The 18418-nt window shown below is 38.1% G+C and overlaps 3 protein-coding genes across 11 annotated transcripts in view; all 3 read left to right on the top strand.

Annotated features, from left to right (window-relative positions):
• The window catches only part of itsn1 (intersectin 1 (SH3 domain protein)), a 62016-nt gene extending 56066 nt beyond the window's left edge, over positions 1-5950 (top strand). For 5 of the 9 annotated variants that reach the window (XM_055018470.1, XM_055018467.1, XM_055018468.1 and 2 more), the window contains one exon: positions 875-2307. In XM_055018470.1, the coding sequence (XP_054874445.1) occupies positions 875-1162 (288 nt within the window). In that variant the 3' untranslated portion in view covers positions 1163-2307. Of the gene's footprint in view, positions 1-874 lie in introns of all 9 variants that reach the window. The other 4 variants (XM_035955661.2, XM_035955659.2, XM_035955664.2 and 1 more) reach the window with 1 other exon arrangement.
• A 2037-nt stretch (positions 5951-7987) lies between these two features.
• On the top strand, positions 7988-11413 carry LOC129350847 (uncharacterized). The gene is made up of 5 exons (XM_055018789.1): positions 7988-8340; positions 8860-8959; positions 9335-9433; positions 9917-10195; positions 11262-11413. The coding sequence occupies exons 1-5, from the start codon at positions 8296-8298 to the stop codon at positions 11411-11413; spliced, it is 675 nt and encodes a 224-aa protein (XP_054874764.1). The 5' UTR covers positions 7988-8295.
• A 1-nt stretch (position 11414) lies between these two features.
• Positions 11415-16033, top strand: LOC129350768 (uncharacterized). Its single transcript, XM_055018288.1, has 5 exons — positions 11415-13053; positions 13945-14073; positions 14227-14287; positions 15317-15441; positions 15809-16033. The coding sequence occupies exons 1-5, from the start codon at positions 11424-11426 to the stop codon at positions 15835-15837; spliced, it is 1974 nt and encodes a 657-aa protein (XP_054874263.1). The 5' UTR covers positions 11415-11423; the 3' UTR covers positions 15838-16033.
• The last annotated feature ends 2385 nt before the right edge of the window (positions 16034-18418 follow it).

Here is an 18418-nt window from a genome sequence, read left to right as displayed (position 1 = left end):
AAAAAAAACATCTATTTTTTGTGGTTTATTATTGTCATTTTTCCTTTTTTGTCCACAATAATATTATACAATAATACATGGTGATGCATTTGGCAGTATTTTTCTATTTTGGCAGCCCATGTGCATTTCTGTAATATTTGATGTCTTTTCTGATGTTTTCTTGTCTTTGTATAAAGTTTTATCATTTTCTCTAATGATTTATTGACTTTTTGTGTTATACCTTGTTGCTCTATTTTGGACAGTTGTTGTATAAACAAACTAATAATAAATAGTAGTAGCTTTGTTGTTATTCTTATTATGAAAGGTGTTGAATGCAAGTTATCAAGAATATTTAATTCATTTTACAGTAAGAACTAATAAATACCTCCTGATTTGCCGTCCAATTCAACCATTAATTGAAATTTTTTAAACCTCGTAAAGGCCACATATAGAAAAGATCATTTTTTGTTGTTTGCAGGAGCACAATTTTAATGTTTTCAGTTTTTATGGACAGGAAAATTCTTTAATATTACAACTTTGGGAGCACAATTTCTGCATGTATCCTCAGAATGTCAACAACAATAAGGGTTCATATGCAAACAAACAAACAAAGCCTATGATCCATAATTGGAAATAATTCATTAGTTCATTAAATTCAAAACAAATACATGTCCTACATAGTCTAATAATCACCTAAACATATTTTAAAACACAGACATAAGTTTGAAGTGAAGATTTTTGGAGGGAATTTTTGGTGTTTTTTTTATGTTGTTGTTCTTATCAATGAGCTTGATGACTCTGTTTAGTGAGCATCAACATCTGTGTTGCAGCATGAGGTTTTCATCATTTCTAGCTTCAGTCTGTGTCTGATATCTTCTGTTTTCTGTCTTTTCAGGACACATTGAATCCCAAGTGGAACTCCAACTGTCAGTTTTTTATTAAGGACCTGGAACAGGACGTCCTCTGTGTCACTGTGTTTGAACGAGATCAGTTCTCACCCGACGGTCGGTGGTTGAAATGGCTTCATTTTCCATTTTCTCTCTACAAATACTCTCCCATCTTCTCATTTCTCAGTCTGTACGTCCTCGTCTTAGTCCTAGCAGAGATGCGAGCAGCAGCAGACGTTTATCAAAACAAGACATCGTTGTTTATGAGTTGTTTTAAATCGATGTCAGTTAATTAAGACCCAAATAGAATAGAATAGAATAGAATAGAATAGAATAGAATAGAATAGAAATCCTTTATTGATCCCAGAGGGGAAATTTGGTTGATACAGCAGAAAGAGTACAGCTCCCACCACAATAAATCCAGATAAATAAACAATAAGAAAAATAGAAAATGCAAAATGTCGTATGTACAAGAGTGTATTTATGTTTATAACGTCCCACTGCATTTTCAGATCTTTATCACATGAACATAGTTCATGACAACTTACAGTATATATTTACTTTAAAGGCTTTATTGTGTTTTGCGTTTAAAGAATGAACAAAAAGCTGTTAAGATATAAACATGGTTACTTCTTTTTAACCCCCAAAATACAGACAAACTGCTGAAAAGGGGCTCAATCTGGGACGTTTAAATTGAATTTACAAGACGGCAGAATGTGACGAGAACGTACGGATGTTGCACGTTGCTATTTTTAGTTAGCATACATTTGTGGTGACGGTTAAAGCCCCAACGGCATTTTAATACAGACAAACTCTGAATAAAGCAGTTTCATCAACTGTTTTGCACTGAGTTGTCAATCAGAGACGCAAAGAGAGTCTTCTTCCTGAAGGGGGCGGGGCCAACAGGAGCTCAGCCTCATTTCAAGCTACAGATCAGAACTAAAACCAGAAGTTATACAGTCATGGTGAAATGAACCATCTTTGTGGTGTTTTGAGCTGAAAAACTGAAAAACACTTTCTGGAAACATGTAAAACTTTGATTAATCTGCTGAAAAATAGCTCAGTATGGGATGTTTAAATTGAATTTACATCACAGCAGAATGTGACAAGAATGTACAGATGTCATACGTTCCTATTTTTAACTGTGGTGAAGTATAAAAGAGGCATGACGCAAAATATACAAATAAAAAATGACATATACCATGATTAAGTGATATATATCTATAATAAATACACATATTAATCAGTGCTTTTCCCAGGATGGTTTTTATTTTTAACTTCCTTCTCTCCCCTCTAGACTTCCTGGGCAGGACGGAGATCCGATTGGCCGAAATAAAGAAGGACCAGGGCTCTAAAGGACCAATCACAAAGCGGCTGCTGCTCCATGAGGTTCCCACTGGAGAGATCGTCGTCCGGCTGGACCTGCAGCTGTTTGAAGAACCGTAGAACCCGAGCCGACTGGACCGGACTGGAACTAAGAGATGTGACAGTTGGCTGGATTAGACTGGACTGGGAGGACAGACTGGTCTGGATTCTCTCATTTATCAGTTTATTTATGGCAGCAGAGTCGACTAAGGAAGAGTTTATGTCTTTTGAAGTTAAAACAACAAAAAAAGAGAACATTTATCAGATCAGAAACAGGCAGCTGGTGTCTCGAGGCAATAAAAACCTCCTTAGTGTCCATATTTATGGAAATCAATCAGAGCCTCCTATTAATTTTTTTGTTTACAATAGCTTTTGTACGTTTAAAGGAAGACGTGCAAAATTCATACGATGAATATTTTCATAGAGGTGAGTTGATATTTCACATTACTGTAGCATTTATTAAAAATCATTAGACACGGAAGGGATCACGACTGGAATCGTCCTAATTTTAAAATACATATCAGTTTTCTGAGATAAATATCCTGTAAATCTAAATCCAGAACAGCATCTGAAGGTTCTCTTAACCCTCTGAACTCCAAGAAGTTTCTTTTTTTTTTTTTTTTAATCCTGTTGCATTTTTCTTCACTTTGGTTCATTTTTCAATGCAACCTAAAGGCCTGCAGCTCTACAGAAACAGAACATCCATGACGGAAGAGAGAGAACTCAATCCTAAAAAAAAAGAAATAACGAAAATATCATTTATTTGATTTTCTGTTATACAATTTTTAAAAAATGGAATCAATCTGTCCAACATTTTTCCATATATCTACAAGTGTTAGCAATAATGGAAAAAATGGTAAATCTACATGCTATAGATTTTCGATTTGTTTCCATACTTGTCTGCTCTGTGTAAACACAGCCTGCAGTTCAGCTGAAAACTCTGTGAATTTTTATTAGGTGACTCTTGATTACAGCTGAGTCACTAATAGCTTCCTGATCGCAGTGAGAAGCGCAGAATTTTTTGTTTTTTGTAGAATCTGATTAGATCAAGCGGTTTATTTTTGGCGATTTTTTAAATAAGACCCGTAGAATAAAGTTAAGTTTTCACAGATGAGCAGTTCAAGGACTGTCGGAAAGCTGAAAATCAACCCTTCTTTGTGTTTTTAGAGCTTCTGTCTGATAAAATCAACACGTCTCTTAAACCCGCCGGCGGGTTTTGGGGTTCAGAGGGTTAAACTCGCATCATGAACGTCTTAAACACAACACAAAGTCTTAAATTCAGACTTTCTGGTCTTAAAAATGTTGCTGTTTCGTGGTTTCGTAGTGAGAAATGGTACCAGAGCAGTCATGATGAGAATCCAGGACCAGTTTCTCCTCCCGTCCGGTCCAGCTTCCTCAGTACTGAGTCCAGTCTCGGTCTTTACTGTTTCCTCTCCGGTGACAATCCCAGAACTCCTTCTTTATCCGAGCAAACCCAAACCTGTGTGAGTGTGAAGCTGCTGTGAATGACGGTACGAGTGTTGAGATGGACGGCTAACGAATTCACGGTTCAGTCTAGGTTTTATTTTATTTTTTAAGTCTTACGGTCGACTCCTTGGACTCTCAGCTCTGAGGTTCTGCTTGTGAACGTCTGTTTTCATCGAACACTCGCCTCACTATCTCAGAAAAGTGCTAATATGTACAGGTTTAATGAGAAATGCTAACGATGCTAACGAGCTGAAATAATAGAGATTTTACCGCAGAGTGTTTTGGTGAACGACAGACGAGTTTCTTCCACATGCAGCTGGAGTAATAATGCTGGTGATAATGATTTAAACTGAGGTACTGTAAAGAAGAATGTCTTAACTTTTCTTATTCTGTTGATTCCACATCTGGACTCGGATGTCGAACGAAGTCGAGGCTCGACGCTGGATTTGGGCCTCGAACAGACTCAGCGCTGCTTCGACGTACTTTGTAGGAACGGTGTTTTTAGAACATTTCTGCTCTTTAACCCACGAGGAGGCTCCGATTAGAAGTAACTTTACCGTCATCGGCACTCCCAGCACTTTGAAACAGACACTGAAGCCGAGAAGGAAGCGACTAAAGTGACTCGGCGGCCATTTTGAAAATCGAAGTAGGAAAGTTTACCTGGAAGACGAAGCAGACGGCTAAAGAACAGGGATGTGGGGTTTTTTGTTTTGTTTTTCTTACCATAAACATGAAAACGCCAGAAACGGGAACGAGTTTGTCCATCTGGAGTGAATACTTGACTCAACTCCCTAAACTTTAAGGATCATTTTAGGGTTAAATAATCCAATGATTTGAGTTAAATTGACTCCTTGAGGGACTATAGCAGGTTACTCAAGGAACTCCTCAGAAAAGTTCTCCAAAGAACCATTTTATGGGCTTTGGGCTTCCATTTTGACCTCTTTATTGTCATTATTATCAATATTATGACATTTTTACCCCCAAACTTAAGAAAAAAATTATCATACATGTTCCTAAATAAAATAGAGAAACTTTTTTTTTTTTTTAACATTTAAGCTCTTCAGGACTTTGGCATTAGTGTCAGACAGTATCCTGATTTAAAATACAAAACCAGCCCCTTCAACTTGCATTTAGTAGGTAACGCTGCCAATATTGTTCCAAAGAGTTCTTTAATTTAATGCCCAACAAACTATGACTTCAAATATTTCCTCAGTATTTGACTACAATTCAGCATCTTAATACTTTCAGTTTTGTTGTTGCTTTGTCATAAAATTAACCATTTTATTATAGATATATGTTGAAATTTTGGAATATACACAGTTATGACAATGTTTTAAAGCTTAAAAACAATAATGATGAAGTTAAATGCAGGTGTAAAGTCTCAGTAGTACAAGATCAAACAGATGAATCCACATTTACCCAGTTCAGAAAAATAAAGGTAGCAGCTAATTTGCATCACGTCGGTGGGCAAAACGCAACCACAGAACAAAAAGTGCAAACTGTAGATGTAATGTTTAGGGTAAACTACAGAAAATGAACAGTTTGCATTAACTTCTTTTAGTTATGACAACTTCTAATTTAATTATGTTCAACCAACAAACTATATTGAGTTGTAGGAATTAGCCTTAAATGACTAATTACTTGACTATGAAACATTCTATCTAAAGGTTTTATTGCTCAGATCTGTAATTTTAGTTATAATTGGTTCCGTGTTGGAGGCATAGCTTCGAGTTATTTAAAAGCAGCTTCAGTCTTCCAGGTAAACTCCACCCACCTGACATTTCAAAATGGCCGCCGCAGTATTCAGAGAGCATTTCGGTTCCTTCGGAGAGCTTGTAGTTAGCTAGTTAGCTTTGGCCAGTTAGTAAAACTCTAGTTAGCGTTTTAATTTAACGCACGGTTCCAGTAACGTACTGAATTACCTTAGACAACAGTTACCTTAGCGACCAGCCACTGTCCAATCAGACGTCAGCGAGGCGCCAGCAGTGAACGAATGGTTGTGTTTCTGTAGACTGATGACGAAGGTGTGTTACCTCCCTCCTCCTCCTCCTCCTCCTCCTCCTCCTCCTGAAACTAGCGATGAGTCTGAAGCCGTTCTTACTGTTACCTTCCAGGTTGTGTATAATACTGCTGTTATCTGAGAGTTAATATATGAGGCGACCGACAGCCTGCTGTTAATTATCACTGTAGAACATGATGTACGTTGTTGTCTTTCAATGTTCAGAATAAACTTCAGTTGGACCAATAACAAAGCTGCTGCCTGTTTCTTCAGTACGTTTGGTTTTAGCCAAATATATATTCATTATTATTGCAGTAATGTGTTAATTCATATATGTGCATCAACTCAGGAGGTGGAAGTTTATCTGAACTCCAACTATACTGCTGAAAATTACCAGTTTTAACAGAACAGATGAGACACTTGACCTTCTTGGGGTTAATGAGATCAAAGTGTTCCCATGCATAAGAGTGTGCTGTTTTGGGTGCTGGCTGCTCCTCCATATCCCTCCCTCACTACTTCACTCACTCCTCACAAACACACCTTGCACTCTCACAACTCACTCTTTCAACCACTCAGACAACTCTCTCTATGTACCTATCTATAACCCATTCTACTATGTGTCTAGTGTGTTTCTATGAATGAATGTGTGTTGAGTATGTGTGAATCTATGTGTATGTATCTATCGAAACACTGTCTTGGAACACTTTCACTTCTAAAGCTCGGCACTGTGTCGAGTAAACTGACATCACTAATAGTAACCCATCCTTTTGGAATATTTTGCCATAAAATTACAAATTGTTTACTATTTTTATTAGTATTTAAATCATATGTAAAGCATTATCTTTCTATCTATCTGTCTGTCTGTCTGTCTAGTGACTTATGAAGAGTTTTTTAAAAAGTATGTTTTTAAGCTTTACTTAAAACATAATTTTACAGATTTGTCCTATTTGTTAAATTACAGATGATGTCTAGTAAAATCACAGATAAATATTGACATGTTAGCTGTAAAAATGAAAAAAGAAAAAAAAAGACGCCAACAGGCCAAAACTGTCAATAATGTCAAGTCCAGTATTTAAAGGGTATTTAAATCAGGAAAAAAAACTATTATTTCCAAATATTTATTTGTAGCTATTTTTATATTTATCGTCATTATCACTGTTTTTATTACAGTTTTTGAACACTAAAGTATTCCCTTTTTTGAACATTTTTTCATGGCTTTTTTTTTTTTACATTGTAGTTTTTATCTTATTCTTTTCTTTTCTTTTCCTTTATATTATTGTTGCTCCTATCACACATCTACAAACTTTGTCTTCTCCTGTCTCTCAGTGTCTTTAACTGCCACAAGAAGAGCAAGGAAAGGTGAATTTCTAACAGCAGGTTTAACAGATTTTTCAGATTTGACAGCAGACTTTTTTAAACAGGCTCAGATTTCAGTGAAATGCGAATCCTGCAGAGACACATGGCTTTAAACAGCCAGCCTTTAAACAGCTCTGAGAATATTGGGGGGCGGTGTCCATAAACAGGCTGCAACCAGAATCAACAATTATCCAGAGGAAGCCTGGAGTCCTGCTGTCAAAGTAAAATAGAACTGAGTTTTAAGTTCACTGAGTTCACTTTGAATGATATTTTTTTTAACTATATCTGGAAATAATCTAGAAATACAACGATTTATAAACATTTAAAAATACAAAAACATGTAAAACATAGAAGGATGGAACACATAAAATCACTTTGTTGATGTTTTTAAGTGACTGAATCTTTGATTTTATTCCAGTATACAGCAGCTGGTTACAGACTGGACAGTAACACCATGTTAATAATTATTTCTGAGGCATGTGGAGTACAGCTGGTGGACGTAGCATGGGATATCTGGAGAGTACAGAAGTTTCCTTTAAACAAAACCTACAAGTCTTTTCTAAGGTGTGGATGATGGAAAATCTTCGTTTAAACTGGATGTGCTCGAGCTGCAGAGAGTATAAAAAGAGGCGGGGACTTCTAAACATCTGATCTGAGTCAGAATCAGTTTAATTGCCAGGCAGTTTTTTTACCCAGGAGGAATTTGACTTGAGAAATTTACATATTATATGTTATAAACAACTAGAGATGTCCAAGAAGCTTTAAGTTAATGTAATGCATGAATCACCGTCAAACTGTGTAAATTAAACTTGAGTTTTTCAGGGTTAAATCAGCAACCGTAAAGGAATTTTGATCACTGAATGGATTCCTAAAACTTGATGAGACTTTAGAAAGTCGAGCTTTTATTTTGATAATCTCACCGGAAGCACCTCCATCCCGTTGCTAATGTGACATGTTAGCGCGTTTAGAGGATTTAAGCTTCATGCAGTTTAAATGCTACAAAAACAAACAGAAAGAAGAAGCTGCAGCATGTTAGCAGACTGATAGAGAGCAGAGAGAGAAGAAGAAGAAGAAGAGGAGGAGGAAGAAGAAGAAGAAGAAGAGTGTTTCTGCTGCAGCTGCTGGAGGACAAACTCTGTCAGGACATTTAGTTCTTTCTCTGAGCTACTCAACATTCCTCAGTTTCTTCACCAAACACAGAAAGTCAGATTCTCTGCTCAGATTTCTTTATTTTCGACCATCATGGCTTCAGCTCTGCTCAGAGGACGAGCATTAGTCTGTGTCAGAGTGAGTACAGATATTATTATTATTTAACGTGAACATTAATCGGGTTTTCTGCGTTTAAATAACTCTTTTCAGGCTGTTGCCGTAATTAAAAAAACAAACTCTACAGCTGTAAATTAGAACTATTAGTTAAATCGGATTTGACTTAAACAGTCCAATGAATTTATTTCATAATCAGTAATCAATATTGAGTAAAAGCACCAACGCAGCAAAGTAAAAACACCATAAAAATAAAAGTCCTGCATGACAAATCCCACTGAAGTGAAAGTAGAAAGTATGAACTTAAAAATGCAGGTAAAGTATTGTTAATAACAATAGCAATAGTAGCAATATTAATAATCTTTTGTGTGTGTGTGTGTGTGTGTGTGTGTGTGTGTGTGTGTGTGTGTGTGTGTGTGTGTATATATATATTCAACATAATGGGTGTTTTTTTGGTTAAAGAGTGTAGATTTAAAAACTGACATTATTTTGCCTTATATAAATTCATAAAATTAAAATCTAATCTGTATTGTGTCTGTTCAGTGTCTCCACAGAGAGTTGTGTCGAGTCGTCTGGAAGCCTCAGAGCGCTTTGTTCAGCTCCAAACCTTCAGACAGAAAACAGCCTCGCAGGACTCACATCAGTGAGTCAAACACAACAAAGTCATGGTGTATTTATTTTGACTTAAACAGTTTACAAAAAGAGAATCTGATCTGCAACGAAAATCATCCAGACATGAATCGTGCTGCAGATGTTGGAGTTTTGTTGAGTTTTTACCTTAAGTCTTGAATGAAGGAATGAATAACTGCAATTTGTAACACAGAATTTAATTCAGTTCATATGAATTAGATTTACTTAAATATTAAATTTTTTCCAAATGAGCTTTGCAGCAACTTCATTTTAAGTAAAATCAGCCTGAAATTTTCCAATTTTGCCGACTTAAATATTTGCACGTGAATGTAAAACGACAGATTTTGTATGTTTCTGTGTCTTCATTTTGTCGTCTTTTTGTCGGCAGAAAAAGCCAAACCTCAGCCTCCCATTGACATCGCCAAACTCCTGGAGACACTCTTCTCCCAGACGAGGCCGGGCACAGCGCCTCCTGCTGCTGCTACCGGTCAGTGCATTCAGGATTTCTCTATTCTGAGCAGCTTCTACAGATTTCCATGATTATTCTTGTGAAACAACTGAGCAGGTGACCGAAACCTGCAGCCTGGTTGTTTGAAATCTTTATAGAAAAACACTGGTTTGAAGTTGAAAAGTCAAAAAAATTCCGTCCAAATACTTCTCTTTGACCTCAATGGAAAACAAGAAGTCGTTCATTTTTCGTGATATTTTAAATGTAGAATAAAGTGGTTTAGATGAAATATCACCTTTTAATGACTGTGGGGAAGTTTAATATCCTATGATTCTGCCTGTTTTTAGAGTTTCTGGCTGTGATATTTGTTTGTAAAGAACATGCCTTTGGAACCCAATGACAGGTTTTGGGGTTCAGAGGATTAATTTAACTGAGTCCCTCAAAGGCTGATTTGTTTTGGATATTTGTACCATGTCTGTAATCAGTGGTTTTATTTAATTATATTTTGTCTTTTTCCTCCAGCTCAACATGCCAAAATTTCTTCCACATCGACCAAACCTCATACAACCTCCATGAGGGATTCCACCTCAAATGTTCCTCCATCGTCAAAGCCAGGACCATCCGTCTTCCCATCTCCTTCTAGTTTCAAACAAGCTGTTCCCAACAAGACTACATTCAACATTGCAGAGCTGTTCCCTCAGCCAAAATCTGCAGTGAACCCAAAGACTTTGTTTTCCTCTGAATCATGTCCACAGCCTAATCTTAATGTGGTTCAGGCTTCTGTTGCTGAGGGTCTTTCCCGTGTGGACTGTTTATGCAACCTCAGCTTCTTCTACTGCATCATTAGGATCAGAAGAACCTGCAGCAGAAAGTCAGACATTAGACAAAACAGTAGAAAACATGCTACAGTTCTACCAGTAGAGTCCAGCCTATCTACTGTAGAAGGACTAGAAACTAGAACTTCTGTTGATGAGGGGTCCAGTCAAACTTTCAATAGATGTCACAGTACATAGTCCCAGCTCAGGAACTGCAAACCAGCACCAAAGACTCAGGAATTGTTGACTTTGTACATGCTACCAGAGTAGAACCTTTAATAGAAACTATTACAGAATCACCAGCAGCTGTAGATTGTACTAGAAATTAGAACTTCTGTTCTGGAAAGTCCAGTAGAACCAAGAGTAGGTGCAAACTCAAGAGTGTCTATGAAAGAACCCTAAGAGAAACTGCAGTAGAATCACCAGTAGAGTCCAACCTTCCTTTGGTGGAAGAACCACAAACCTAGATCTCCTGTTGTAGAAGGATCAGTGCTCTTGCAATAGAAGCTACAGTAGATACAAGGTAGCTCAAGAAGCCAACCTGCAGATTCAGTACTAGTTGATGCCACGAAGAACAACTTTAAAAGAAACTACAATAGAATCACCAGTCGACTCCGCAGATCGCCAGGAAACGACAAAGTTGTAAGTCCTGACGTTGGAGTCGGTGACTATTATCAGAAGTGGAAGAGGAACTCAGACGTCTTGAAAGTGAAGTTCTGCAGGAAACATGTGACAACGCTTGAGAAAGAAGCCGATGATTTAGCAAAAGTGGAGAAGATAGAAGTGAAGACGCAGCAGAAGATGTTGCCATTTTTGAAACAGAGGCTGAATTGTCAACAGTGGATTTCTATCTCCCTGAAGCCACCGATGCAATAGAAGCAGAAACAGCTGAATGATGGAGGCCATGTTTGGTTCTGAGCAGGGACCAAACCGGTCGACTGAGCTCCCCTCCAACTGGGGTCACAGCCATGAAACTATAGTTCAGGAGGTGAGAGACAGAGTCGACAAATGTTTGGAAGCAATGTCTCTCGAATCTGTGACTTTGGCTGAAGTTGAGGCCCTCGTTAGGAATCTGGAGAGTGAGACTCTGACTGAAACCACAGGTTATCTGGAGAAAGAAGCTGAGAATTCTGCTGGAGACGGAAAAGATGGAAGTGAACACGACAAAGCAGATGTTGTTGCCATTTTTGAAACAAACAAGTGAATTGTCAACAATGGATTCTATCTCTGAAGTCACAGATGCAATAGAAGCCGAGGCAGCTATGTTGATGGAGACCATGTTTGGTTCTGAACGGGGACCAAAGCAGTCGACTGAAGCTTCTCTCCAGGAAGTGAGACCATGGGATGAAACAATGGGTCAGGAAGCAGATAAAGAGTCACTGAATGTTTTGGAAGCCATGTCTCTCGAGTCCGTGACTTTGGCGGAAGTTGAGGCCTCGTTGGGAACTCTAGGAAGTGAATCTCTGAGTGAAACCATGGGTTATCTGGAGAAAGAAGCTGAAATTCTTGCTAGGGAGGAAAAAATGGAAGTGAAGATGACAGCAGAGGATGCTGACCTTCTGGAAACAGAGGCTGAATTGTTAACAGAGAGTTCTATCTCTGAAGCCTCAGAGGCAATAGAAGCAGAGACGTTCTTGATGGAGGCCATGTTTGGTTCTGAGCAGGGACCAAAGCAGTCGACTGAAGCTTCCTTCCAGGAAGTGAGACCACAGGATGAAATGATGGGTCATGAATCAGATAAAGAGTCATTGACTGTTTTGGAAGCAATGTCTCTCGAGTCCGTGACTTTGGCGGAAGTTGAGGCCTCATTAGGAACTCTAGGTAGCGAATCTCTGAGTGAAACCACAGGTTATCTGGAGAAAGAAGCTGAAATTCTTGCTGAAGAGGAGAAGTTGGAAATAAAGGTGAGAGCAGAAGATGTTGCTATTTTAGAAACACAAACTGAATTGTCAACAGTGGATTCTATCTCTGAAGCCACAGATGCAATACAAGCTGAGACAGCCATGTTGATGGAGGCCATGTTTGGTTCTGAGCAGGGACCAAAGCAGTCGACTGAAGCTCCCCTCCAGGAAGTGGGACCACGGGATGAAACAATGGGTCATGAATCAGATAAAGAGTCATTGAATGTTTTAGAAGCCATGTCTCTTGAGTCCGTGACTTTGGCGGAAGTTGAGGCCTCGTTGGGAACACTGGGAAGCGAATCTCTGAGTGAAACCATGGGTTATCTGGAGAAAGAAGCTGAAATTCTTGCTGAAGAGGAAAAAATGGAAGTGATGATTACAGCAGATGATGTTGCAATTTTAGAGGATGAAAAAGAGGCTGAATTGTTCAGAGGGAATTCTATCTCTGAAGCCTCAGAGGCAATAGAAGCTGAGACAGCCATGTTGATGGAGGCCATGTTTGGTTCTGAGCAGGGACCAAAGCAGTGGACTGAAGCTCCTCTACAGGAAGTGAGACCACAAAATGAAATGATGGGTCATGAATCAGATAAAGAGTCACTGAATGTTTTGGAAGCCATGTCTCTCGAGTCTGTGACTTTGGCAGAAGTTGAGGCCTCGTTAGGAACACTTGGTAGCGAATCTCTGAGTGAAACCACAGGTTATCTGGAAAAAGAAGCTGAAATCCTTGCCGGAGAGGAGAAGATGAAAGTAAATGAGGGAACAGTATTTAAAGAGGTAACTGAGGCTCTAAACCTTGAACCTCTGTCTTTGCCTGAAGCTGAAACTGAAGATCTGCAGACAGATGCACTGATGGAAGAGCTGCTGTTTGCTGTTCCTCAGCACACAACGGGTGAAACTGGTCAACGAACCAGTCCAGAGGTTGTCACAGCGAACATTTTGGATGGTAAGTTTGACTTCGGTGAGTGGGGAAGAAATATTAGGAGAAGCAAGAAGGAGAAGATAGCAGATACAACTTACACTTTAAAGTCACTCCAATATTTTATGAAGTACATTTATTCACAATCTAGCCCCACGATCTAGAGGCCAGAGGCAGTTAGCTTAGCTTAGCATGAATACCAGAGTTTGAAACTATGCCTATATCAACCTGTTTGTCAGTGACTTATCTGTGCACAAGAAGAAATTTGTTCACCAAATTGTCTAGCATTTACCTCCATATAAGATGTCAAATTCTCTTTTTACATTTATGATTGTGTGCAGATTAAAGAACTGGAAATTTGTTCATTTGTGAGTTTTAGACCTCTTGCTAGGTGGTTGTTTGAACTTTGGAGAGCATCACCTCTGTCACCCTAAAATGCTCATTATGGTTTTCCACAAAAAAGGTCTTAAATTCTTGGACTAACATTTTTTGTTTAACTCTTACCATGGCAACAGTGTGCAATTCATAGTGATTCAACAATTATGTGCCCCTATAGACAAAAAAAAACAAAAACAAAACAAAAATTGTTTTTCTGTGTGTTTACACTTGTGTTTAAAGAGCCCATATTGTGCACATTTACAGGTTTTTAGTTTTAGTTTTGGGGTCTACTAGAATATGTTTACATGCTTTAATGTTAAAATCAAAGATGAGTGGTTCAAGGCAATTGGGAAATTTCACTTTTTACAGTTTTGGCTCTGATAAATTGTGAAATAGTTGGTTATTTTTATAAGAAAATAAAAATAAAACATGCTTTTCAAACCTCTAGACAGATTTGGGGTTCAGAGGGTTGAATAAAAACTTCAGAAGTGGTGACAGCTGTTGCAGACTTTCAACTTTCCTGTTTCTGGGTTTTTACAGCAGTTGCCGTGGATGCAGAGGCTGCAGAAACAGATAATAGTCCAGCTCCTCCTGTTCTGACAGAGGTGCAGCTGGAACAGGACGAGGAGGAAGCTACAGGGAAAGAAGAAGATGTGTCAATGCACACAGGTAACCACCACAGCCACATGCTGATTTAAAAATCAGACAATTAAATTCATATCAGACAGTTGTGCCACTGCCAGTTCTAGCAGTTATTATTGGCTTTTTTAGAACTAAAACAGTTTTCTTTTCTAGCTTCCTAACTTCCCTCCTGTTTTTCAGATTTGGATCCAGTTCAGAGACTCTTCTTGGAGAAGATCAGAGAATACAAAAATCTTCACAGGTAGGGATGGGAAAAAAAAAGGATTCCCATATCATCACTCTCCCACCTCTGTGCTTCACTGTCAGGACTATGCATCCACTCTGGTAGTCCTGGTCAGGGTCACACCAAACATGCTGGACTCCATCTGAGCCCAACTAATTTACCTTCATCTGACCAAAGAATGTTCTCCAACATTCATCGAGCTTCTTTTCATGTTCTTTAGCAAACTTTCATCAGGAAGTTGAGTTCTGAGCAGCAACCAGGCTTTGTTCTTGTCCTGCGTCCATAGAGGTTGATGTTCTGAAATGTCCTTCACGCTGTCTGAGCTTCACACTAACTCTGATTTCCATTGATAACCCTGATTGTTGAAGTCTGAAGCAGCTGCTGTCTGTTTTTCCACAGCTGGATTGTGAAAGTAGTTCACTGTCCATGGAATCATTTTAGGAGCTCTGATTAGTAGTACTATGGTTTCTTCTATACCTCCTGATTCATGCTGACACTGTGGTTCACTGATTTTAGTTGCTCACTGATCTTCATGGATCCTTTTCCATCTTTCTAAAGAATCACAGTGAGATTTTTCGTTTCCTTAGATAATTTTTTTCCATGTGGAGCCATGATGTGGACATAGATGGACACAGTCCATAGAAAGTTCTGCTGTTCACAGCTCATTTTAGAACCATGTTCAAGAAGTTTTGCAGATTGGAAGTCACAGGTGGACTCTGGATTCACTTGTGTTGCTTTGAGTTTCTACTATGGGGCCTAAATTATTCATATATTCTTTCTGTTTAATTTAGAAGTATTGCAGTTATTGATAGATGACACAGTTTTAAAATTCTGACCCTTAAGTGATTTAGCACAACAATCTGTCTCATGGTCCATCCACTTACATATAATATAGCTGTAGAAAGAAGAAGTAAAAGCTGCAATATGCCAACATCATTAGTAGAAAACTGACTGAAAATTGGACGGAAATTGATATTGACGGGCAGTTTGGAGGAGACTTCAACTGACTGACAGCCATTTTCTGTTTTAATCTTTCTTGTCTCTAAGGCTGAATGGTCGACTGTTGGAGGCGGAGCCAGATTACATAAAACACCTGTCAGAGGAAACAGCGAAGCTTCAGAGACTTTATGGAGGAGGAGACCTGACCAGCTTCCCTCAGTTCACCTTCACTGGTGCGAGAATGAGAGGGGAGAGTTCGCTAATAACTTTGCATTTTAAAAAACATATCCTGTGACTCTGGTATATGGTGTAATTTTGGCAAATTTTTGGGGTTCAGAACCAAATTTAGGCAAACCTAATCCACAATGAATCTGACTAATTAACTCACTTTTAAATCAGTGCAGTTTTTTCAGCAGGAATGCTGATAGAAACCAGTTTATTGACATTACACTCACATAAGGCTTCATCTGTCGTGCTTTGCTAGTACTTTGTCTGATAATCCAGTTCTATGTGGAGCTTCTGAACTGTATTTTTATCTCATGATGTTGCAGCTCAGTAGCAACACAAATGATTAACATGTTTGTGCTGTTTTATCTCTAGATCCTGAATTGGACCAAGACTCCAAATGATCCACGGATGCTCTTCATGCTCCTCCTTTTTGCTGACTTTTGTCCGACCTCCTCCTCCGCTACCTCCTTGTTTCAGATGTAGCATGTGTCGATGAAGAGGAGGAACATATAAAGGGATGCTTGTGTTTATTCCTGGCTGCTGGTTTGTACTGTGCAATAATGAATTCTGTTTTATTAAAGATCCTATATTTTACCATTTTCAGCACATTAATGAGAAATGTTTCCAGAATGTGTCTTTCAATGTTTTAGCCCAAAATACTACTTTAATTCAGTAGTTCCTTATATTGTAACTCCTAGTTTTAGTTCTAAAAGGTAGCTTTAAATGTAGCTGAGCTGCTGCTGACCCCGCCTCCTTCAGGAAGAAAACTCTCTGCATCTGTGATTGACAGCACGGAGAAAAGCAGTTGACCTAGGAGGGCACAGGCAAAGATTTCAGGGGGAATGCATATATAATTTTTAAACTGACAGCTAGTCTTTTATGCCATTTTGGACAAAGTTTGGGTCATTAAGGACAAGTTTATGTCATGTTTTTGAGTGATTCTGGACAAGTTGTTTTCATTTTGGGCAAATTTTATGGTCTTTTACACCAGGTTTGTGTTGTTTTGGATACATTTCAAATAATTGGTTATTAGTTATGAGTAAATTTTTCTCAGTTAAATGTAGCTTGAAAAGGTTATGTACATCTAAATTTTCAAAATAATTTTGTTGTTAGAGGGTCTATAATGAATTGTCTATTAATAGCTTTATATTGTGGCTTTCTCAGAAATCCTAGTAAACGAAGTAGCCACAGGGTAACGTACTAAAGATATGTCATGTCATGACAGTCATGTTTGTGCAACATATATGGCCTGTTCCCACACTAATACATATAGTAGCTTAGAAAGGGTGGAATACAAAAAACACGAACACCACCAACATCTTAGTTCCTCAGATGCTGGCAGTGCATGAAGATTCTTGTGTTTACTCTTACAGCAGAGCATTTGGTGAATTTGTTTGTAGTTCAGACATTTTAGAGTTTTCAAGACAATCTGGACAATGTTTGGACAAATTTTGAATAATTTTCGACTAATGTTTAGGTAATTTCGTGCATGTTTCAGTACATGAAGACTCAGCAGGGAGTTTTCAAGTAATTTTAGACTAATTTGTAATTCATTTTAGACAATTTGGACAAGTATTTGTCATTTTGGACTAGTTTTGAGTCATTTTAAACGTATTTTAAATAACTTTAGACTTAAATTGAGTCAATTGGGCAATTCTCAAATAATTTTGTTCAAATTTTAACACATGAAGACTCTTGTGTTCACTCTTACAGCAGGACATTTGGTGAGTTTTACTCACAGCTCAGACATTTTAGAGTTTCCAAGTCAGTCTGGACAATCTTTTGGATACATGCTGAGTCATTCTGGACAGGTTTGGACACATTAAGAATAATTTAAGAGTAATTTGTAACTCATTTTGGACAATTTGGACAGGTTTTGTTGTTTTGGACTAAGTCTGAGTCAGTGTGGACTAATTGTAAATCATTTTAGACCCGTTGTAATTATTGTTTGATAAGCTTTGAGTCATTTTGTTTAATTTTAGTTCATGAAGCAGTGAGGGGGAGGAGCTATACAGAACTGGATGGCTATTGGCTCTTCAGTCGGAAACGAAATAAAACTCTGAAGCTGGGAGGATAACTAGTTGAGGAAAAGCTCATCACAAACATTTTAAAGCTTCTAAAACACAATAAAAGTGGATTTTCACCACATGGGACCTGTGAAGCAGCACCTTAAAAAGAGCAAATCTGTTTTTTCTGATGTTCACTTCATGTGTGAGCTCCATTACAGCGTCGCACAGCAGTTAATGCCTCATTGAACAGCAGGTGGAGCTGTCAGCAGAGCATCTCTTTATTCGGCTTTATTATCTCCAGTCTGCCTCCTTCATTCTCTGGTTTCTGCCTCTGCTACCTGCAGCTGCGAATTATATTTGTCTGAACATTCAGTTTCTCTGCATCACTGCTGGCTGTGTGCTGCGGTGACAGATTCAGTCTTTGCCAAATCAAATCCCCCCTCAGTCACGACTCTGTCACAGAGAGGGAGTGAGTCACAAACACAGAAACACACATTCATGCACCAGAACATCAGCACAGCACCAAAATACACTCAGAAAGATACAAAAATTAGGATTTTTTTTCTTTTTAGCATAAATGTTAATCACATCTCAGTGATAAAGTAATGTAAAATATTATTTAGAAAACAAAAAGAAACAACAGCAGGAAAGTACAAATGTCTTGTTTTTTCCCATTTACAATTTATTTTACTCACATCTGAAAGCTAAATTAAGATGAAATGCTATATAATGTTTTGGCTGCGTAATTTGGAGAAACCTACAAGCACTGAAAATGCACAAATTTGTATTTTTTTTCCGTTGTCATTTATTTTGGTCACATGTGAGCAATAGTTGAATTTTAAATTATTTGGCTTTTTAAAGTGAAGAAACAGACACATTTTTATCACTAAAATACATCCCCAAAATACAAAAAAAAAACCCTCCCAACAAACAGTTTTATTTCTGTCTGGGATGACGTATACATAGCACAAGA

Source organism: Amphiprion ocellaris, chromosome 16 (assembly GCF_022539595.1).
Source record: "Amphiprion ocellaris isolate individual 3 ecotype Okinawa chromosome 16, ASM2253959v1, whole genome shotgun sequence".
Taxonomy (NCBI): domain Eukaryota; kingdom Metazoa; phylum Chordata; class Actinopteri; family Pomacentridae; genus Amphiprion; species Amphiprion ocellaris.
This window is presented reverse-complemented; position numbering and strand designations above follow the sequence as displayed.